At 37.8% G+C, this 23,836-nt stretch overlaps 1 protein-coding gene across 6 annotated transcripts in view; it reads left to right on the top strand.

Annotated features, from left to right (window-relative positions):
• DCBLD2 (discoidin, CUB and LCCL domain containing 2) overlaps nucleotides 1-23,836 on the top strand; it is a 73,710-nt gene that overhangs the window by 8,678 nt on the left and 41,196 nt on the right. For 4 of the 6 annotated variants that reach the window (XM_053565751.1, XM_053565752.1, XM_053565753.1 and 1 more), the window contains exon 2: nucleotides 9,065-9,292. In XM_053565751.1, coding sequence (XP_053421726.1) covers nucleotides 9,065-9,292 — 228 coding nt within the window. Of the gene's footprint in view, nucleotides 1-9,064; nucleotides 9,293-13,531; nucleotides 13,590-23,836 lie in introns of those variants that run through there. The other 2 variants (XM_053565754.1, XM_053565755.1) reach the window with 2 other exon arrangements.

The following is a 23,836-nucleotide window of genomic DNA, read 5'->3' as shown; positions in this document are numbered from 1 at the left end:
GCCTATTAGAGAACTTTGCAAGGCTTGCCCTTGTTCAAAGGGACTAAATTTAGACATATTAAGGAGGTACAGAGTATAAAAGTTAATGAATGACCCAGTAAATTTGAGAGAGTAAGGGATCAGTTAAATGCCTTTTTCCCCCCCTTTCTGGAATCCTTTTCCCCCTCTCCACTTCTCTCATCCACCTGGACTTCTGCCTAGCTAACTGCTGTTTATCCCACACACACTGTAAAGCACCCATTACTTCCCAGCCATCCTCATCGTGCCTGGAATTCCTTCTCCTTCTGTATCTATCTTCCTATAGAGATAGGGGGCATGCCAGTTATTTTCGCTGTTGTCCCTGACATCTAGTACAGTGCCTATCACGTCGAAGCCATTCATTGAATTCCTTGGACTTGGGGAGTTTGAAATGCCATGGAACTTCTGAGCAGAAGTGCTTAGTAACAGGTTTGAGGATTAGAAGAGATATTGGAGACTTTGGAACTTTGTCCTTTTAGTGTTTAGTGCAGTCAAGAAGTAGGGGAGATTGTCAGGGAAGAATACAAAGAGGAGAAAAGACAGCAGCCAACAGTCAGTAGTAAGAAAGTTACAGTTACATCTGGCAGGTTGTAGTTAGAGAGTTAAAAGAACTAAGATGTGGAAAGAGAGTTTTGAGAAGGAGGGAGGGGAGAGAGGAAGGAAAGAAGGGAAGGAGGGAAGGAAGTGCTAGCAGTGCCAGATGATGTGTATATGGTCACAGGAGATGAGGATGGGAAAGTATCCACTGGCTTTGGCAGCTCAGAAACTGACGGCTTTAGTGAATGGTTTCATCGGATAGGAAGGTCTTTGCATTAATGTCCTAGGGCCGCTGTAACAAATTGCTACAAAATTTTCCTGCAGAAATTCATTGTCTCACAGTTACACCCAGAGCCAGAATTCTGACACTGGTGTCAGCAGGGCCATGATCTCTGCGAAAACTCTAGGGGAGGATTCTTCCTGGTCTCTTTGTAGCTTTTGATGGTTACAGTTCTTGGTGTTCCTTGGCTTCTAGAAGCATCACTCAGTCTCTGCCTCTGTGAATACATGCTGGTCCCCCTTTATCTGTGTCCAAATTTTTCCCCTCTTTTAAGGACACAGCAGTGGATTAGGGTCTACCCTAAATCCAGAATGACCTCATTTTAACTGGATTACATTGATGAAGACTCTGTTTTCAAATAAGGTCACATTCATAGGTCCTAGAAATTAGGATTTAAGGATGGAAGATAAAATTCAACATACAACAGTCTTGAATCTGAACCACAGTACCTTGATGTTAGAATGGGAGGCAAGGAAGTAAGATGTCAAATGTAGACAACCGAAAACGCCTCTTTGTAAACGAAAGGAAAAGTGAGAAATGAAATGGTAGATGGGAGGGTCACAAAGTTGGAAAGAGGTTCTTTTGTGTTAATTGTTGCTGTTATTGTTTAAAATTTCTTAAAGTACAGAGCCTAGGCCCCACTAAAGATCTATCTTATGGGGTATACTTTGCAGAAAGGGCAAAATCATAACTGTCATGCAGGTATAAAATGAACTTTTCAAATATGATGAGATTGCTAGGTTAGATGGGCAAAACTGATCATGGCCCACAGGATCATAAACTGTAACCTTTAGGTTATTTTTTCAACTACCTAGAAATTAATGCATCTCTAATAATGAATAGACTACACTTTAACACACAACCAAGACTGTGACCTTTAATTAATGTTAAATAGCAAGTCGAACTAATTATTTTGCCATATGATTTTCAGATGGCTTTTGCCATGTATGACATTTAAAGGATATGCTGTTCACTATTTTTTAAATCTATTTCCAAATTTCACATAACTTTTTTGATATACTTACTAGAATCTATGGAGGCAAAGATGGGAGCCTGAGAACTTTTAATTTAATAGCCCTTAGCTGATTCTGATGCTGATGGCATTTTGCGAGCCACCAAGGTAAGAGAACTGAGTGGCATTGAGTGCTCCATCTGAGGTTACGCGTTACTTTCGAATGAGGTCTATTCCCTGGGTTTTGGAATTTTTTTCCTCAGTAGTACTCAGCTCCTTGGCGAAGGCAGATTATTTGATCCAGGGAGGAGAGTTTGTCAGACAGATGCTCAAGAAGGACACAGTGAATAGGAAGTGATGGTACCAGGAAAACAGAGAGAGAGATTGTATGTGTGTATATGTGTGTGTGTGTCTGTGTGTGTTGTAGATGAGGTCTGAAGCCAGGATGAACTTAATATGGAGAGAAAAGAGAAATCAAGTTCACAGGAAGTCTGCAGTGGGTGTAAGAGAGCTGAAAATTCAGGGGGCTGTGACTGGAAGAGGGAAACATGAAAGTCTTAAGATTTCCAGTAATGGCAAGAATAAAGTCCAGGTTATGGTCTGAGTGAACCCTAAAGTGCACCGTGGACTCTGGGAGATAATGTTGTGTCAATGCAGGCTCATCAGTTAAAACAAATGAACCACTTTGGTCAGGAGCCTTACTAGTGGAGGAGGCTACGCATGTGGGCGCAAGGATGTATAGTATGACAAGTCTCTGTTCCACTTGGTTTTGCTGTGATTCCAAAACTTCTCAAAAAAATAAAATCAATTAAAAGTGGTAAATTTATTATTCATATTTTATCAGAAAAATATGTAGGGATGGAGAATCACATACCATGTGAGTAGCTGTATTGATTTTAGACAAAACCGACTTAAGAACAAGGAAAATTACCAAGGATAAAGAGGACGTTAAAAAATTAAGTGAAATGAAAGTAGCACCTTGAATTATCTATTTGACATTTGTAGTGATGTAGTGAGGTAAGAAACCTCACTGTTACAGGGCTAATAAAGTATTTCTGGTTAAAAAATTCACAGTGCTAAATAATACATTAAAAACTTTATAGCAGCCAAATAGGATATATTAGTTAACAGTTTTAACTTACTCCTTGAACACTTTCCTATTCCCTAAATACTCCATACTTTCTTTTTTATTTCGATGTAAGATCTCACAGATGTGCTGTAAGATGTGACAGAAGTGACACTTAAAGAAAGTACAGCCAAACTCATCGGAAAAGTTGAACCTTTTGTAGTTTGTAATTATTGTAATGAAAGTCACATTGGTCTATGTTTTTGGCATAGAGGTGTTCTGCATTTGTATTTGTATTTGCTGTTGTTAAAGGAAGTTTTTTCCAAAAAAAAATATATATATATATTATATATACATATATTATATATATATATATTTTTTTTTTTTTTAACAGAATCTTAACTGGGTCGCCCTGGGTAGAGTCCCATGGCATCATCATAGCAGACATCAACCTCAGACTGCTGGGCTTAAGCAGTCTGGACTTAAGCAGTCTTTTTGCCTCAGCCTCCTGTGTAGATGGGACTACAGGCACCTACTATAACACTTGGCTAGTTTTTCTTATTTTCGTAGAGACAGGGTCTTGCTCTTGCTCAGGCTGGTCTCAAACTCCTGAGCTCAAGTATTCCACCCACCTCAGCCTCAGAGAGTGCTAGGATTATGAGCGTGAGCCACCATGCCCAACCTGATAATATATATTATTCATTAGTAGCAATAGGACTGAAATCTGGAAGTAGTGCATGGTTATATGGAATCAGCATCACAAGCACATACTCCAAAACTGCTTTGATTTGGAGTTTAATTAGAATAGTCTAAAATGATTTTCTCTAGGGTAGGTAGTAAAAAAAAATTACTCAGTTCTTTTTCTGGAACAATATCAAAATGTATATCTGGCTTAACATATCTGACCTTACACTCCTTCAGAGGAAGTGAACACATGTTCTAGGAGGAATCCCCTAGATAAATCTACAGGCTAAAAAAGAGCAATAAGCTCAAATTCTAGTGTTTTTTCCTCCACTGAAATAAAATTCAGAAATTACATTAGCAGCTTTCTACTCTTTATGGTCTGTTATAGTCTGTTGGAGACCATCTGGGGAGGAGGAGCTGTCAGTAACCATGGCTGTGATAGAGCAGGAGAAGGAGAAAGGGTCTGTGAAGTTTTTGGTGAAAGTGTATAATTGATTGGTCCTATGGTACTCATTGTGGAAGTTGTGCTCTTTTTGTCAAGTCTGCCTTGTGAATTAATAGTTGATACAGCCTGATCACAAATCACTATTCTTCCCAGTGTGCAAAGCTAATCACAGAATTTGGGGATGATTATTCTTGGTCCTATTAGCTCTCTTTCCCTCTTAATGGTGAGAGTTCCTAATGGAGAAAAAAATTTTTGAAGTCTGTAGACTAGGAAATAGAACTTTTTTCCTCCTTTAATTTAAAGCATTCCATTTACATTTTAGAAAATTGGGCAGTAGGAACATCAAACTCTTTCGTGTAACTGCTGATCTCTGGGAGAAAACTATTCCCAGGGTTGTACCCTTAGTGAGTAGAACAGCATTACCCTATGGGCCAAATGAAACCCAGCCAAGAACTAAAGCAGATCTTTAGTCTGAGATTTCCTAGCCTTGGCTCTACCTCAGTGCTTTTCAACTTCAGTACTGTTCTCATTTAAAGGTCCATCATATTTTGTTCTATAGGCCTGTCTCGTGCACTGTAAGATGTTTTAGCAGCATTTCTGGCCTCTACCCTCTGGATGCCCTAAGCACCTCTCCCCCCTCCTGCTGTGACAACTCAAAATGTCTCCAGATCCTGCCAAATGGGAGATAAACTCACTCCTGTGGGATCCTTTTTTTTTTTCTTTTTTTCCTTCCTCTACTCCCTCCCCCATAAGATGATTTGATGATAAAGATTATTTTTCAGATTTTAGTTTTACTTTTAAATATCTAGTCATTTTAAGTATCTTAATAAAATAGACTTTATTTTTAAAGTCTAAAGATAACCTAGAACGATATTACTAATTTGGGAGTGAAAAGTGTGGACAAGGTCTTTCCTTGATTTGAGAATTCAGTATGACCTTTGGATGCCTACTACAGTGTTTTTCAGACTCCCGGTGGGAACCCATTAGCGGATCATGAAATAGTTTAGTAGGTCAGGAATATGCATCCATGAGTGTACAATGTCACACGGAAAATGTATTTCTTACTTTGGAAAAACAGAAAAATATATGAATATGTTTATGCCCAGCCTTCTCTTTTGAACTGGAATATTTTAAACATACACTCCATAGCAGTAGGTGCTTAGTTAAGCTGTTTATCTAGTCAGGTTAAACTTGTCAAATATTCTTTGAAATATGAAACATCCGAGTTTATTCACTACAGTAGATCGGAGATTTACTTTTAATTTTGGTTCCTGGTTATCATCTTGTTTGTGAGAGAAGGGAGCTCTGAACTCTATCACATATTTTAGAACATTCTTGGCATGTTACTTGCAGACTGTTAAGGCCCTCCCCCTTCACAAGATTCTGAAAAAGGACATCTCTATTTTAATTGTTTTTTTTTATCGGCATGTATGCAAAAGTCCTGTTTTTCATCAGTTAGTATTTTTAACTTTTGGAGAAATTATGCTTTATGGGAGAAAGGGAAACGTTTTGTTTATTTATTGAGAATCAAACATGATCATGAGCATAAGACATCTAAAAATTATTCCTAGCACTCTGTTTTTACTCTTTTTGTAAAATTCATTTTAAAATGACAACCTTAAGCCAAATAATAGCCTATGGAGAGTACCTTTAATGTGACAGTTTGCTATTACAAAGTTGTGGATCCAGCTGTTACTAGGAAATTCTTGACTTGCTGAAATCCATCAACACTTCCGATCATTTAAAAACCTGCCTTAAGAGAGGGAGGTTAGTGTTGCTCCCACCTAATGGGCACAATGTAAGGGTATATGGAATACCTCCTGGGAGTGGGACGCAGCTACAATGGGGATTTTACCTAACAAATGTAAACATTGTAACCTAATTGTTTGTACCCTCATTTTAATCTGAAAATCTTTAAAAATCTACCTTAGTTTCTATTTACTTTGAGTTATTTCTTTTATTCAGTGGCTTTTTTAAAGATTGAAACACTTCCAAGAAGCACATTTTCATCTCTCCAATAATAAGAGAACATTTCAAACTAGTTTCATAATGTTAGAAACTCCTCTTAGGATAGTTTTTTTTTTCTATAAGGAAAAAAATTAATGGTTGTTTACAAGTTATTTTACATTACAGTTCATTTATTTTTCACAGCAGAGTGAAAAACACACTATGTTTTTAATTTAGCTGATACCCAGAGATATTCAAGATATTTTTATGTTAATGTAAGGGGAAATTTGCATTGTTTTGGTGGATTGTGTAATATCCTAAGTATTATATTTGCAAAAGATCAGTGGGTATATTGCACAAAACCCCACATTTATTTCATTCTGCCTTTATATATCTTTATATCATTGCACTCCTATACCTAGCTCTTGTGTATGAATGAAAGCAGTATAAAAGATATCTAAAGTTTACTGTTCATTAAAAACTAAGCTTTGTATGAGAAATATTTGTTTAGGAAGCCATATTTCTGTTATTGACTTTTAAAAGTAGATTATGGAGTGATACTAATATGGATTTGAGAATAAATGTTTATCAGTGAAAGATTTGATTTTTAGTATTATAAGAATGTAGGTACAGAGTTCTTCCTTCACTAAAGTTAATTTTAAGGCTAGTTTGAAATTACAGTTTCATAGGTGAATGTACAGTTTTCTTATTCAATTAGTAAACATTTAGCAACTACTTGCTAGATACTGTGTGAAGTTCTTATTCCTAGGTTTTTAAAATACTTCATCTGTTCTAGTAAATGATAGGAACACTACATTGTCTTAGCAATAATACGTAAATAGATAATTCTGTTGCAGTCATCTGTGTCCATATTGAGATAAGCCCAGCAGTGTCACTTTTAATATAGCTTTTTGTGAAAGTATAGTACTATTCCGAAATGTGATTATAAATAATTCTTTTGAAGGAGAAAAGCTATTATTTTAATAGGATATATTCACCATCCTATTAAAACAGATTCATTTGAATCCCATCATTGCAAAATGCTAAAAAGTACAATTGAAGCAGCAGCTGAAAATTCTAAATTAACATTAATGCTTTTTTCTGGGTGTTCATTAAAAACAATACAAACTTTCATGAAACTATAATAATACTAGAGGAAAGCGCAGGGAAAACTCTTGAAGAAATCATCCTGGGCAAATATTTTATGAGGACCCCCACGCAATTGAAGCAGCATCAAAAATACACCCTTGGGACCTGATCAAAATAAAAAGCTTCTGCACAGCCAAGAGCACAGTAAGTAAAGCAGGCAGACAGCCCTCAGAATGGGAGAAGATTTTTACAGGTTATGTCTCTGATAAAGGTTTAATAACCAAAATCCACAGAGAACTCAAACTTATTAGCAAGAAAAGAACAAGTGATCCCATCTCAGGCTGGGCAAGGGACTTGAAGAGAAACTTCTCTGAAGAAGACAGGTGCACAGCCTACAGACATATGAAAAAATGCTCATCATCCTTAATCATCAGAGAAATGCAAATCAAAACTACTTTAAGATAGCATCTAACTCCAGTAAGATTAGCCTATATCACAAAACCCCAAAACCAGAGATGTTGGTGTGGATGTGGAGAAAAGGGAACACTTCTACACTGCTGGTGGGAATGCAAATTAATACATTGCTTTTGGAAAGATGTTTGGAGAACACTTAGAGATCTAAAAATAGACCTGCCATTCGATCCTACAATTCCTCTACTAGGTGTAAATATCCAGAAAACCAAAAATCACACTGTAACAAAGATATTTGTACCAGAATGTTTATTGCAGCCCAATTCGTAATTGCTAAGTCATGAAAGAAGCCCAAGTGCCCATCGACCCAGGAATGGATCAATAAATTGTGGTATATGTACACCATGGAATATTATGCAGCCTTAAAGAAAGATGGAGACTTTACCTCTTTCATGTTTACATGGATGGAGCTGGAACATATTCTTCTTAGCAAAGTGTCTCAAGAATAGAAGAAAAAGTATCCAATGTACTCAGCGCCACTATGAAACTAATTTATAGCTTTCATATGACCCAATTATAGCCCAAGAATATGGGGAAAGAGGGAATGGGGGGGAGGATGGGTGGAGGGAGGGTAATTTGTGGGACCACATCTACAGTGCATCTTAGGAGGGTACATGTGAAAGTTACTAAATGCAGAATATAAATGTCTTAACACAATAACTAAGAAAATGCCATGAAGGCTATGTTAACCAGTTTGATGAAAATATTTCAACTTGTCTATAAAACCAGCACATTGTACCCCATGACTGCATTAATGTACACAGCTATGATTTAATAAAAAGAAAAAAATAAAATAAACAGTACAAACTTTATAATAAAGGAAAAGATACAAATGTTTTATTTTTACAAACAATAATTAAGTTATCCGAGTTTCTGTATCCAGTTGCTGAAGAAATTTCTGGAGCAAATAATACCGTCAAGACATAAAGGTCATTTTTTCTAATCTTTAATAAGCTGTTAAATTGTTACTTTTTTCTTTGGGGAAGGGACTGCTAAAAGTGTCAAATTTCAATAGAATTTACAATTAAACTTCATTAAATATTCAAGAAGGAAAGCATTATGTCTATAGTATGGTCAGAAATCCGCATAGTCCTTAGTATAGATTAAGTAATTTTTAGAAATTATTCATCATCTCACAAAGATTTTAGGAGTTCATGATATTTATAAATAAATAGATGCTGATCACACATTTTTATATTTTATATTTATGTTTTGAACAATTACTATAAATTGATACTCTTAAACATGGAATTTGATGCTTTGTGTATACTATATTTAACTATTACTAAATTATGTTTACTTTTATTTGTTCAGAGTGGAAAAGAAAATTCTTTGAATGTATAAAATTATATGTGTAATCATTGATTATTTTGACCTAACTTGGTTTCTCTTGGGTCCTGTGAGTAGGTGTACCAGGAACTATGTTATCTGTTTCATCTTGTGTAAAGAAAGTATTGGTGTTATAAAATATCTGATGTCATACATATTTTAAAATCTTCACAAACAATCCTAAATTCTTGGGCTATAAGTTAAAGATGTAAGAACAGTTTATCATTCTTGTAACTTTTTTTACAGGTGACGGATGTGGACACACTGTACTAGGCCCTGAAAGTGGAACCCTTGCGTCCATAAACTACCCGCAGACATATCCCAACAGCACTGTTTGTGAATGGGAGATTCGTGTAAAGGTGGGAGAGAGAATTCGCGTCAAATTTGGTGACTTTGACATTGAAGATTCTGATTCTTGTCATTTTAATTACTTGAGAATTTATAATGGAATTGGAGTCAGCAGAACTGAAATAGGTAGGACATTTTTTGTATATATACTTGTGAATACATCATTGTCCCTCATTTGAAAACTGAAGAAATTTTTGATACTTAACATTGACTTTGTTGCATAAGGTGATATGTGAGAAATTCCTGAAAACGTGGAGATCTCAGATTTGAATCTTCTTTTGAGAAGAGAAGATACTTGTCTGTTTACCTTGTTCATTTACTTTTCTGTGATAATAAGCCTATCTTGGTACCTTTTCCCAAGATGTCACTCTACTAGTTCTAAGGAAGGAAGTTCATTATCTAATTATTTTTCTTTGATTATTTTACTTGAAGTTGAAAAATATGAGTATAATTCATACATAGGAGGTAGTTTAGCATGGTGATTAGGAACATGGGTTTTGGATGCAGATTTCCTAGGATTAAAGCCTTAATCCTAACTTTGCTATTAGCTTGTTGTGGGCCTGACCGCTCTGTATTCTCACTTGTAAAATAAGGAATGAATAGTATATGTAAAGTGCTTGGAATAGTACCTAGTATTTTAAGATATGCTTGGTAAATATTACATGCTATTGTTACTATTCTTGATTAAGAGCAGTGGTTATCAATAATAGCTGTGTTTTAGCCACATAAGGTTAAAAATACATACCTCGTTCCCCTCCTGGGCCAACTGAATCAGAATTGATTGAGTAAGACCTAGGGTTCAGTATTTTAATTGTCAGGAAAATCGTTGCAGTGAAAATTTAAAACCTTTGGCTTAGAGATCAGTTCCTTTCTCTTAAGCAAGAAAGGTGGAAAATTCTGTAAGGTTGTATGGGCGAACTAACATTATAAAATTAAGAGCTCTTGACTTCTGAGTTTATTTGGAAACATCTATTTGTACCAGTGTGTAAAATATCTTTCAGAACTATAATAGTTCTGGGTTCTAGTATTGGGTTCCAGTATAGTATCCTTTAAATATTGTTGCAGTATCCATCCTCGGACATTCTCTTGATCTGTTCCCAAATTCTTCATCTCTTCTTTATTTTTTGGCCTTTTAATCTACCAGAGGAAAAATTCCTGCCCTGTTTTCCTGGTTGCTGATTGATAACCTGTATTGTTTCTTAGTCAATTCTCGATTAGCGGTAGCTTAATCCCCACATGCATAGTTCCATGAGTACATTGTGTTAGATAAAATTTTAGGAACTCAAATCACCCAACGATGTAGAAACAGCTGGACAATAAATGCCTCCTGAGGATGAAGTAGAGAGTAGACTGTACCAACTGAGCACTCTTGAAACAACCGTGAAAAAAGGAGAACCACAATCTGGTCAAGCCTCTAGCATTTTACAGGAAATAAAGGAAATAGAGAAATACATTCCACTGGCTATAAGGACTAAATTAAGAGTATGAGAAATTCTGTAGAACAAATGACCTAGTTTCTTCCACATATATATAGGATTTTAAAAAAAGAAAGATGAGGAGGGGGAAAGAACTGTCCTACTTTGAGATATATCTTCCAGAAGTAGTGTATGGACTTTGGCTCTTGATTTAGGAAAACCAACTGAAAGAAGGTATTTTTAAGGTTGAGAGAGAAATTTTAAGAGGGATTATGCATTCAGCGATAGTAAAGAATGATTATTTTAGATATGGCAGTGTTATAATTGTTTTTTAGGTTCTTATTAAGAGACATTCTGAAGTTCAAATGAAATGTCTAGATTTATTTTTAAGCAGAGTAGAACCTCCATAGTTGACCACCTCCCTACACTGACCACCTCGTTAAGTGGACCTGTGTATAGACTAGACATGTACCACATGTACGTATCAGTAGAATAGTAGGCCTAGTTCCCTTTGCATGTTGCCCAGTTTGTTACATTCCCTTGGGTGGTCAGCTTACAGAGGTCCTGTATTTCAGAGAAAATAATTAGGGGGAGGAATAGGCAAAACTAGAATGGCACACTGGTGAAACTGAGTAATGGGCACGTGGGAATCGTTACACTCTGTTCTTTCTACTTTCATGTAGTTTTGAAAATTTCCATTATGAGAAGTTTCTTAAAAGTCAAGACAATTACATATTTCATGTAAATAAATCGTGGCACTGTTGCTGGAGAGGAAGAGTGACATGGGAAAAATTTTTATGAGGTTCTGGTCACAGCTTCAGGAGTTGCCGAGTCCTTTCTGCAGTCAGTGAACTTACTCAGACTTAAAAAAAAAAAAAGTCATATTTCATACCATTTGAAGATTAAATGAGATAATACATTGTTGTGTTTGGTATATAATGGATATTTAATAAGTTTTGACTGTTCTTCATTTCCATTGTTGTTGTCTTTTCCGTATTCTTTTCATGTGGGTGAATGAAAGCTGCAGAAAGGTCAGGGGGACTGAGTGTGATGGTTCCTGTTGGACAGTTCTGTATATGCTTGGGTCTACCTTTGGACTTTTCTGTTGGATTCCACTTCCACTGGTCTATCTATTCCCATACCAGAATCTTGCAGTTTTGTAAGGGTGTAAAGAGGCTTTCTAGTGTTTTAATGCCTGATAGAGATAGTTTCCCTTCAGAGATGTTCATTTTTAGTGTTTTCTTAATGTTTATTTATCCATCTGAAGTTTAGTATCAACTGGTCTAACTTCATAAAAAAGCTTGTTGGTATTTTTATTGGGACTGTGTTGTTTATAAATTAATTTTATTATAGCAAGTCATACCATGCAAAAACCAGAGCTGTTTTTTTTTGTGTGTGTTTGTTTGTTTGTTTTTTCCTGTTTGTTCAAATCTACTTTTGTTGTCTTTCTGGAGTGTTTTAAACTTATTCCATGTAGGATTTACACATTTTTTGTTAAATTTGTTGCTAAATAAGTTTAGGAACAAGTTTGTCTTCTTCCTTGCTATTATAAGTGAAGATGTTTTTATTTGTTTTTGTTTTGCCACTGTATTCTCTAACTGGTTCCTAATTATATGTAGACTAGATTTCAGTATGTTGAATTTATATTCTATTCTGAGTGTTTTTTTTTTTTAATCGTTTCAATTAGTTTTACCATTTGCTTCCTAGGGAGTTTCAGATACACAATCATCTGCAAATCGAGTTTTACTTCTATTTTTTCAATTCTCTTATTAAATTAATTTGGCTTCTACCTTCAGGACTGCGTTGAACCTCAGTGGAGAGTAGGCATCCTTTCCTGCTTTGTATTCTCTCTGGTGTTTCTCGTGCATCATAAGAACTCTTAATTTTTGCTTTCAAATGTTTTTACAGTGGTGAATATTATCTGCTCTTTTCAGTGTTTACACGACTTTGAGCATTTCTTATAGGGCAAATCTGGCATTAGCAAATTCCTTTTATATTTACTTGTGAGGGATGCTTTTTATTTCATCATCATTTATGAAACTTTGGTGGGATATACAATGCTTGCCTGACAGTTATGCTTGGGGAGGCTAAAAATGGGACCCCAACCCTTCTGGCTTGTAAGGTGTCCGTTGATGTTATTCTGATGGTTTTTTCCTTTTAAGTTTTTTGATGATGCTTTTGTCTCATTATTTGTAGGATTTTCTCCTTCATTTTAACTTTGGCCAGACTGATGACTGTGTGCCTTGCTGATGTCCTGTTTGCAGTGAATCTGCCAGAAGTTTGTTGATTCTTATATCTGGATGTCTGAATCTCTGGCAAGACCAGGGATGTTTCCTCCATTATTCCCTCAAATGGATTTACTGTGCTTTTTGCTTTTTCTTCTTTTCCTTTGGGGATATCCGTGGTTCTTATATTTGGGCGTTTTATACCATCCATATTTCTGGGAGATTTTGATATTTTCTTTGATTCTTTTTTCTTTCTTTTTTTTTTTTTTATTCATTGGGTTAATTTGAAAGCCTATGTTCAGGTTCTGAAATTCTTCTGATTGGTTTAGTTTGTTGACTTTTTACTATGTTCGGTGTTCTCCAACTGACTCATTTCCAGAATTCTTGTTTATTTAATTTTATCTATTTAGTGAATTTTTTATTCATGTCCTGAATTATAATACTACTACTAATAATATTATTAGTATTATTATTTTGGTTTCTTTGTGCTGGTCTTCAACTTTCTTATCAGTCCCATTTGAGCTTACTTGTGACCCATATTTTGAATTCCACATCTGATATTTCAAAATTTCCTTTTGGTTCTATTACTGGACGGCTAATGTTACCTTTAGGGTTCACACCAAGCCTGTTTTTTCATATTGCTAGAGTTGTGTTATGCCAGTTCCTTCTCATCTGGAATCTCTTCCTTTGGCTTCAAACAGATAGCTGCTCTTCTGTGCTGGGAGCTCTGCTGCTCAGTGTAGAGGAGAGAAGGAAAGGTACACTGCCTTTTGGCTCGTGCGGGTAGGTATCCACCGTGGTGTTGCTGTCTGTTTCTTTGGTTGGACTCAGTCCCCTGGGAGAGTGTTCAGGTATTAGCAGTGGTGGACTAGAATAGATAACCCCATTTCCAAGGCCCCTAGATGGCATGCTCAAGGCCTGGGGGGAATAGACCAAGATTGGCCTGGCAGACTTGCCCTTACTCCTCCCTGGGTTTAGGCACTGGCTGTGACAGTGAGGGGTGGAGTGATTTTTTTGTTGCAGAAGAATGCTCACGAGGGAGAAGGATGGGTGCACTGTAAGTCTGAGACACGAGGGGTGAGTTCCTCGTGACAACATTAGTAGAAGCAGGCAGCTGTGAGATGCACAAGTTACTCACATTTCCTTCTCCCGCCAATGGCAATAGTCTCTGTTCTCAGCGTAGGAGCTGGGTCCAGGTTCCCAGATCCTATACTGGACCTGCTTCAGCAGAAATGGTGGAGGCAGCTCAGCCTTCTATGTGCAGGGCTACCAGGCTGGCCATAGGCTGTAGCTTAAATGGTCCAGAGAGGAAGGTGTGGTTGTGGCACTGATTTGCCTCCAGGGAGGGTAGGCCCCCCCAGAAAAGATGGCTATAGGGGAAGATTGCTAGCCCTGCCCTTTCTCAGGACAGGTGGTAGCTTTTGTCCTTGGGGCACAAAGAAGTGCTTGTTGTGCTTTTTAGAGGTAGAGGAGTGAGCCCTAAGCTCCATGGTATACTAGGTATGATAGTCACTCTGTCAGAGGTGGGGCAGCTGGTCTGGAGTATCCCAGTTTAATCATCCCCTGTTGAGTCCCCACCCATCCTATACAGAAGCAGCCTTGGCTGCCTAGCAGCAGTGGATGGGGAAGGGAGGAGGAGAAGGCTCCCCCAGATGGTGGTTAGCTGGTGCTCTTGTCCCCTTTGTCCTAAGTGTCCCGTGGCATGCACATTTCTGTCTGCTGGAAATAGCTTGTCCTGAATGCCCAAACTCTGAGAGATTCACAGTTCCCTAGGGTCCACTGGTCCCCCAATCTGCTGTAGGCTGAGTGGGTGCTGGGGGACATTGGCTGTGGATTCAGGGGTATAAAGAACTTGGGCTGAGATTCACGGTCAGTACAGCTACAGAAACACTGCCCGATTGTGATGGGAGGGAAGCAAGCCACATCCTGCTTGCAGAACCCAAGTGCAGTGAGCAGAGTATTATTGGGGGTGTGCCCCTCCCCTGTAAGCCTAGATGTGGCTATACTGCAGCTTACCCACACCAAAAGCAAAGGCTGCTATGTCTGTAGCATTGGGCGGTTGGAGAGGGAAGGTTCCTGTCTCCATGTCCCTTCTAAGGCTGGCCAGCTTTACATTCCCAACATGGCACCTCAGGCCTATGATTAGAGAGGATGGGGCCTCTTCTAGGCAAACAAAATAGACAAGATGCTGGGTGGAGTGCCGTCCACTCATCTCTCAGTCTTTCTATGGCTTACAGGAGGGTGGTGGGAATTGTCCTAGGGAGCTTGGGCTCCCTTACCTTTCCTCAGCTGGGTAGGGCTGCAGCTACAGCAGCCCATACTCAGCCTGAGGTTGAGATCAGCGCGCTGCCCAGCCTTAGACTCCATACTAACACGCTGGTCTCTGGCTGGGGCCCCTTCTAGGCAGTGTGTGCAATTGTTTGGGATGGGGGATACCATCCACTCATAACTCGGTCCCTCAGCAGCCTATAGCAGGGCAGTGGGAGTTGTCCTAGTGTGTATAGGAGAACTTGGGGTCCTCTCTCCCTTCTTAGCTGGGCAGAGCTGCGCTAGTCAAAATTCAGCCCAAGGGCAGGTCGCCTGATCAGCTTCAAACTCCCAGATACCCTGGGTCTTAGGCCAGAGAGGTCAGGTTCCTTTTCAGGTAGGTTGTGCGAGTAGGTAGGAAACTATGGGGGACATAGTTTGCTCAAGGTTGGGTCCCACAGCAGCCAGCAGCAGGAAAGCCTAGTTTTTCTGCCTCTCCCTAGTTGAGGCAGGGGCTACAGCCACATCCAGCCCAAGGGTGGCACACAACTCAGTATCAAACTCTCAAAATGGCACCTTAGACCTGTAACCGAAAAGGCTGAGGTTGTACCCAGGCAGTCCACGTGGGCAAGACACTGGAAAATGCTGTCTGCCCATGTCTCAGTCTCAGTAGCAGCCCGCAGCCGGGGTGTGCAGGAGCACCTGGGCTCCTTGTCCCTCCTCAGAGCACACAGTGGCTGCAGGCAAACCCACAGTTCCCTGGTGTCTAGGTTCTCAGGTGGCACCTATCTCAGGGGGCTCTCAGATGCCTGTGGGATTGCATTTGAGTTCCCTTTCTGGAGCAGTGTCTTTGTACTATCTCAAAGCAGCTCTCTGTGTTAGGCCAGAGACCTGCGTGGATCAAGGGGGTTCTCTTGTTGCCAAGATTGTAAAAGCTTGTCTTGGAGATTGGAGCTCTGGGGGCTTTTGTTTTATTGTTTCACTGTGTCCAGGAGCTTCTTCCAGCTGTTAGCCAGGTGCTGGCCAGGAGGTTGCCTTGAACCCTCTCCTTATATCTATCAGCAGTTCTCAACCTGTGGGTTGCGACCCCTGTGTAACAATGAAAATACGTCCTGCATATCAGCTGTTTACATTACAATTCACAATAGTAGCAAAATTACAGTTATGAAGTAGCAATGAAAATAATTTTATGGTTAAAGGTCACCATAACACGAGGAACTGTATTAAAGGGTTGCAGCATTAGGAGGCATTAGGAAGGTTGAGAACCACTGTCTTATATACTATTGCTTCCCTTGGGAATCCTAGCATTCTCTCCTAGATCTGTTTGAAATGTAAGGATCTGTTTACTATTCTGGTTCCTGACTATGGAGGAGGCACATACTACCTGCTTAGTTGGCCATCTTGATCCCTCCTTCAAAAAGTTTTATTAAAAAATAGAAACGGGTGGCACCTGTGTCTCAAGGAGTAGGGTGCCAGCCCCATATACCAGGAGTGGTGGGTTCAAGCGCAGCCCTAGCCAAAACTGCAAAAAAAAAAAAAAAAATAGAAACAGGACTGAAGCTCTCTTCTGTCCAAATGTTTGTTGACTTTATAGAAGGTAACTTTTAAAGCCCGCAATTAAAACAGAAGCTCCACAAGAGAGAAGAAAAGCTTAGAAAAGCTTTGGTATTATTACTTGATGTATATTTTGGTTGACCTGGGTGGATATAAACTGGTACAATGACAAAAAACATTTTGGCAGTATGTACTAAAAATTTTACTGTCAGCATCTTTTGGATACTTAAGGATGGTGATAAAAACCTATATCCTCTTTTGTCCAAGTTGTATTTCTGAAAGATAATTTTGGAGGGGGCAACTACCATTATGATCAAAGAAATGCAAAATTTTAAAACTAAGTACGTGCCCTCCCTGAGTTTTGGATTAATAAAAAGTATAAAAATGTTGCTATGCTATATTGATATGGGTGTAGTAAAACTGGCACTTCTTACATCATTGGGGATGCATTGGTATGATTCACTTGGGTAGGAGTCTTGAAATTTATATTAAGAATCACTCCTAAGAAAATACTTCAAAAGACAGAAGTTGTGTTAGGAAGATGTTTATTATAATACTATTCACTATGTAGAAAAAGTAGAATCTAAATTTCCTATAATAAGGAATGGTTAAGTAAATTGAGGTGCATCCACTTATAACCAGTTTCTGGCTACGATTAATTGTGTATGAACATTCTATTACTTGTCTTTTAGTGTATCTAGAAGAGGAATTCCTAAACTATTAGGTTGCATATTTTCAGCTTTAGTAGGTAGGCCACAGTTTTTTGTGGTTTACCTGTTTATACACAACACCAGTATGTGAGAGTCCAGTTCCTGCTCTCTACTTTTGTCTGGGTTAACTGTTTTGGTATGAGTACTGATACCACATGATGCATATTTGCTTTGCATTTCCCTGATGACAGATGAAATTGTGCTCTTTTCATGTTTGTTTGAGTATTTTTGTGAAGTGTCTGTTTAAAGTGTTTCTACATTTTCTTTTTCTGGTGGGAAATATTTTTCTTACTCATGTATAGAAGTTCAGTATATATTCTGGCCATGGGTTCTTTGTAGGTATGCAGTAGAACCTTGATAGTTGACCACCTTCCTACACTGACCACCTCCTTAAGTTGACCTAATTTTCATAGTCTGGACACTCGCCACATGTACGTGTGAGTATAGTAGGCCTAGTTCCCCATCGTGACCAGTTGTTACAGTCCCTTAGGTCACTTTATAGAAGTTCTACTCTATGTCTTACAAATATCTTCTCCCTTTCTATGGACTAACATTTTATACTCTGATCTTTTAACAAATGGACATTAATTTTTATTTAATTTTATAATAGCTCACTTTTATTACCTTTTTTTCTTTTATGGTTAATACTTTTTGCGTTGTGTTTCGGAAATTGTTTTCCATTCCTTGGGTCATGAAGATGTTTTCAGGGTTTAAAGTCTTATTATGTGCTTTTTTTTTCTGATTTATTTTTATTTTTTATTTTTTTTTCTTATTATGCTCTTTTCTGCACATATTATTCTCAGTCCTTTCTGAATTGATTTTTGTTTATGATGTATGAGATAGAAGTCAGAGTGTCAAGGTACATTTCCCCATGTGGTCCTTATTCATTTAAAATATGCCAATACCAGATCTCCTATTTTTTTTTTTTTAAGAGAAATAGCCACCTTCCCTAAAATCAAAATGTACGATGACTTTATGATATTGTAGAAAAACATACTTTTAAGAGCAGTCACTATTACTATCTTTTAGAAGGAAAGACAAATTCATTCTTAGTTATATTATTAAATCCCTTTTTAACCTACGTGTCTGATTTTAAATATACATATATACCCATTTGTCTAATCATTTAAAAAGAAATTCGATCTATATCTTTTTCCTCATTATCCTCTGCAGGTGAGTCTTTGTTGAGATAGCTTAAGATTAAATCCAGCTGCAAACAGCAGCTTATTGTTCAGGAGAAATCATTATGGGAAGACATTTTAGTCATTCAAAAAGACTAAATAAGTCAGGGGGTTAATTTGTACAACTCCACCTTGCTCTGGCCCACCAAACACAAGGTAGTGATCATTGAAGCTTTTTTAAAGAAACTGTACTTGGTAACCGGTCTGTGAAGCTGGTGAATGATGCCCCATGATCATATCAATGTACACAGCTATGATTTAATAAAAAAAAAAAATAAACTGTACTGATGGACATTATTGAATAATAACTTCTACTCTAAATATTCTCCAGGGGCTATTATGGCTTCTTCTGTACATAGTGGCTTCAGCTACATTTGCCCTATCCATCCACACTTAGCTTTTTGAGGGCAAAACTGTTTATCTCATTTCATCACTGAATCCCCAGTCTCTGCCTAGCTTAGTGCCTAGATTTCATTCAATAAATGAATTCCTTTGAGAATTCTAAATTTTGTTTTTGAGACTGGAGATGCTCCTATACTAGATACTAAAAAACAATTCCTAAATCAGTTTGTAAATTAAAAGCAATGCTCTTCAGACTAGCTATATTTTATAGCAGAGATGGGCAGAGTTGTGCTTTCCTTCTAGTGAGTATGAGGTTATTAAGTATGAAACGTCTGATTTCCTTAAGTACTGAGTTGAGCAGTTGGTTTCTCTGACATTTCAATTTGACACTTATTGTTTTTTCTTTTAATTGAGTAGGTACATTTGTATTCTTCAAATGCAGATTTTGGCTTGTAATTATCTTTCAAAGGTTTTTTTAGAGCAATTTTTGTGAAAACATGGATAAGTTAAAAATTCATGTTATTTTTGAATATGAGTTCTGTTGTAGAACCAATGCAGCTCACACAGCCTGAAATATCAACAAAATGTTTGGGAAGGCTATTGCACACTACATTGATGGTTTGAGAAGTTCTGTTCTGGTGATGTTAGTCCTGAAAATGAGCCACACGGGCAACTTGAGACCAAGCTGAATAATGACGAGCTGAAAGCTGTAGCGGAAGTGAATCCTTCTCAGCGGAGGCATGAATTAGCACCAAGGTTTGATGTTGCTATTCTAACAATATTGGACCATTGGAAACAAACTGGCAAGATGAAGAAGCTGGATAATGAATTAAATGAGCATCAGAAGAGAAATTGTCTTAAAGCTTGCTTTTCTTTGCTGTCACGACATAAAGGGGAACATTTTCTACACTGTATTGTTACGTTTGATGAAAAATGGATTCTTTTTGACAATCACAAATGTTCAGCACAATGGCTGGATAAAGATGAAGGGGCAAAACACAGTCCAAAACTTAATATTCACCAGAACAAGCTAATGGTGTCTGTTTGGTAGTTCAGTGCCAGCATTATCCACACAGATTCATGGAACGTGGTCAGTCGATTACAACAGATGTCTACTGCAGCCAATTGAGTGAAATGATGAGGCTTGGGATGAAACAGCTGAGATTGGTCAACAGAGACAGGCCAATCATCTTACAAGACAAAAGTGTCATACAAACAACACTGCTTGAACTACAGAAGTTGGATTTGGAAACTCTCATCTACCATGTTCACCAGACCTTGCACCAGCTCCCTACCATTTCTTTCAGGCTTTGGACCCCTTCTTGCAAAGAAAAATATTCAAATCTCAGCAAGCTGTGGAAAATGCCTTTCACAGTTTCATCACCACTTGCTCTCCAGGCTCCTTTGCTGCTGGCATACACAAGCTACTGCTAAGATGGAAAAACTGTGTGGAAAGTTAAGGCACATACTCTGATTTATTGTACTGCCCCTTGTTTGAGATACAGAAAACTAAACTTTGATTCAAAATAGGACATTTCAGATTTAATGATATAATAACTCCCTACCCTCCATCTCATCTTTCTAAGTTGCAGGTTCCTAAGAGGAAGATTGTTTCATCACACACCTCTCAAGCTTCCTTTTCTCTGAGAACATAAATTGGGTTTCTTAAGTTTTGTAATATTAACTCTACTTCTGGTCTGTCGGAGTCATCATCTCTCCTATCCTTTGAATACAAAATATTTCTCGGTGCATCATCTCTCCTATCTTTTGAATACAGAATATTTCCATTTAACATTTTCCAGAGTTCACTCTTACTCCCATCTATAAAAAGTATAGTTGATGTGGACATAGCAAGAGTAATAAATGTTAAGGTCTGCGAACTCTCTACCTTCCAGTGGATACAAACTTACTGCCAACAGGGGCTAAATAGGTAAAATAAATTGCTGAAATAGACCAGGGATGAGAAGAACAATCGTGACAGCCATGGAAGTAATTGATAACTGAGCTTCAGGATTGGGAACACTGTGGAATGGTGGGGCTGTGGGCAAACTAAAGTGTGACTTTCTTTTTCAAAGGGGACAGTGCTACTTAGGAAAACAATTTGGAAAACTGGCCTACGCTTCCTTTTTTTCTTCTTACGATTTTTCAAGAGAAAGCAGAAATTCAGAATTTATGTGACATTTCCAGATTTTTTAAATGTGAGCACCTAATTGAAGCATTTTTGAAAGAACATATGGCCTTAAACTTTCTGGGCCAAGAGACCAAGTAAAATACTTCTGTGAGCTGATTCAAGTCCTGAGCTCTAGATTCCAACTTCTGCTCTGTATTATCATCAGATTTGATGGTCCCAAAGCAGGATAGTCTTACTATACACCAAGCAGGGGTGTCTAATCTTTCTTTTTTGCTGTTACACATTGGAAGAATAAGAGTTAATTTGGGGCCACACATTAAGACACAAACACTAATGAAAACTGATTAGCAAAAAAAAAGGTCTGTGCATGTTTTGTGACATCCGACACCACAGATAAGCAAAAAAACCATTGTCACAAAATCAGCATCTGGCCCACAGGCTGCAGGTGGACACCCATGTAAATTATCTGGTTGTATTAGTTTCCTTTTGCTTCCTAACAAGTGACCACAAACTTCAGCTTAAAACAACACAGTTATTATCTCAGTTTCTATGGGTCTGAATTCTGAGCAGAATGCTCTACTCATAGTCTCTTTTGGCTGAGATCAAGGTGTCAGCTGGGGATATGTTTCTCATCTGGGGCTAAGTGTTCTCCAGGTTTACTGACTGCTGGCAGAATTCACCTCCTTGCAGTTGTAAAACTGAGGTCCCTTTTTTCTAGGTAACTGTTGGCCAGGAACTGCTCTCAGTTTCTAGAGGCTGCCTGTGATGGCTCTGATAGGCAGTTCACAGCATAGATGTTTGCTTTTTTCTAGGCCAGCTGGCATGTGTCTCTCTAATTTTCAGTTTGGCAACTAATTGAGAAAACTGCTTTTTGTTTATTTATTATTTCAGTTTAATGAGAAAACTCCTTGTAAAGGGCCTACTGATCAGGTCATGGCTATGCAGAAAAGTCTTCCTTTTGCTGTATGTGTAACATACAAGTAATTAAAATTTTAAACAGACATGGAGTCCTGGTAAGAAAATACCCTAGAAATATAAAGAAATCACATATTAGAGGAAAATTTATAAGTAAGCACACACTGGAAAAGTTTAGTTTTATACAAGTTATCAGTTTCTTTTATCTCTAATACTGCTGGGAGAGGAGCAGTAAATTGGTACAGCCCTTCTGAAAAGGAGTTTAGTAGTAATATATTGGAGAGTGAATATGCATGAATAGATGAATAGACACAGGAACAGTACTCGGCTTATGTGTGTGTGTACATGCAGATACACATTTATGTTCAGTGACATAAATGCTATTATTGTTTGCATTTATCAGATGTAGAAAGCTGAGGCATAGAGAGATACCCTTGAAAGTGTTGTGAGTACTTACTGCTGTGTAGTTGGATTATGTAAGGATGAATGCCTTTTTCTGTTTATGTTCTTCTACATTTATATACTGTTTATAGACTTTTAAGCATTTGTAAACAGGGAAAAATGGTAATAAAGCTGCCTCAAAATAAAAACTCCCCTATATTGATGGGAGTAGTACACATTAACATAACTCTTTTGGAAAAAAAACATGACTCTAACTTCATTTCAGAGAATCATTTTAAATATGGAAAAAAATGTACATATGAGTAAGTCTATTCCATCATTATCTAAGATGGGAGAATTGGAAATTTCCACAGTAAAGGAAATAATTGCATAAATTATTCCTTGGATGGAATTATTTTAAGAGATTAATGTTCTAGCCTCTGTCACATTTTCCAGAGACCCTCACCTCCATCTCTGTTGGGATTTTCATGGGTCTTCGGTATTTTTCTCTTCTGAGTCTTCCCTAACTCACTGCTGTTCAGGTTTTCTCTGCATCCAAGCCCTATCCAGCATCCAGGAGATGTTGATGACCCATAAGATAGCTTGTTTTCTGGGCCTATACAGGGAGAAAATTTACTTGAGGTGCTCTCCTTTCTCAAATTATGTCAAGTCAGTCTGAATGAGAGACAGAAAAATTGAACTTAACTTGCCAAACTTTGGACTTTGGGAAAAAGTCTAAAACATGACGATATATAGAATAGAATGCATTTTTTATCTTTGTCATTCTGTTGATGTATAGGCCTGAGATTATCTCAGATAGAGCAAAGTAGTTTTTCTCTTCATCTTGCAATTTCTGACAAAATTATCACTCATGCGTAAATACGTTTCCCTTCTGAGTTTCTTTGTGCCCATTTGGAGACAGGTCCCATACATTCCCGGCCCCAGGCAGCTACTACTCAGCTTTCCCTTTTTTTTTTTCTTTCTGTCTTTCTTCCTTTCCTTCCCTTTCCATTTCCTTTTCCTCTTTCCTTTCCCCTTTCCTTTTTGCCTTTTCTAGAAATATATATAGCTTCTTCCACTTAGCAAAATGTTTTTGAGGTTCATCCATTTTGTTGCATATATCAGTAGTTTGTTCCTTTTTTTTTTTTTTTTTTTTTTGAGACAGTCTCGCTCTGTGGCCCTGGGTAGAGTTCTGTGGCATGATAGCTCACAGCAACCTCAGACTCCTGGGCTCAAGAGATCTTTTGCCTCAGCCTCCCAAGTAGCTGGGACTACAGGTACCTGCTACAAGTAACTCGACTAGTTTTTTCTGTTTTTAGTAGAGTTAGCTTTTTACTCTTGCTCAGGCTGGACTTGAACTCCTAAGCTCAAGCAATCCACCTGCCTCAGCCTCCTGAAGTGTTAGGATTATATTATGAGCCACCATGGCTGGCTTATTCCTTTTTATTGTCGAGTTGTTCCTTTGTATGGACATATACCACATTTTATTTATTCAATAACTAGCTGATGATAATTAGATAATTAGAAGTTGGTTGCTTAGGCTCTATGATAAGTATGTATGTTTTATAG

This window comes from Nycticebus coucang, chromosome 16 (genome assembly GCF_027406575.1).
Source record: "Nycticebus coucang isolate mNycCou1 chromosome 16, mNycCou1.pri, whole genome shotgun sequence".
Taxonomy (NCBI): Eukaryota; Metazoa; Chordata; class Mammalia; order Primates; family Lorisidae; genus Nycticebus; species Nycticebus coucang.
This window is presented reverse-complemented; position numbering and strand designations above follow the sequence as displayed.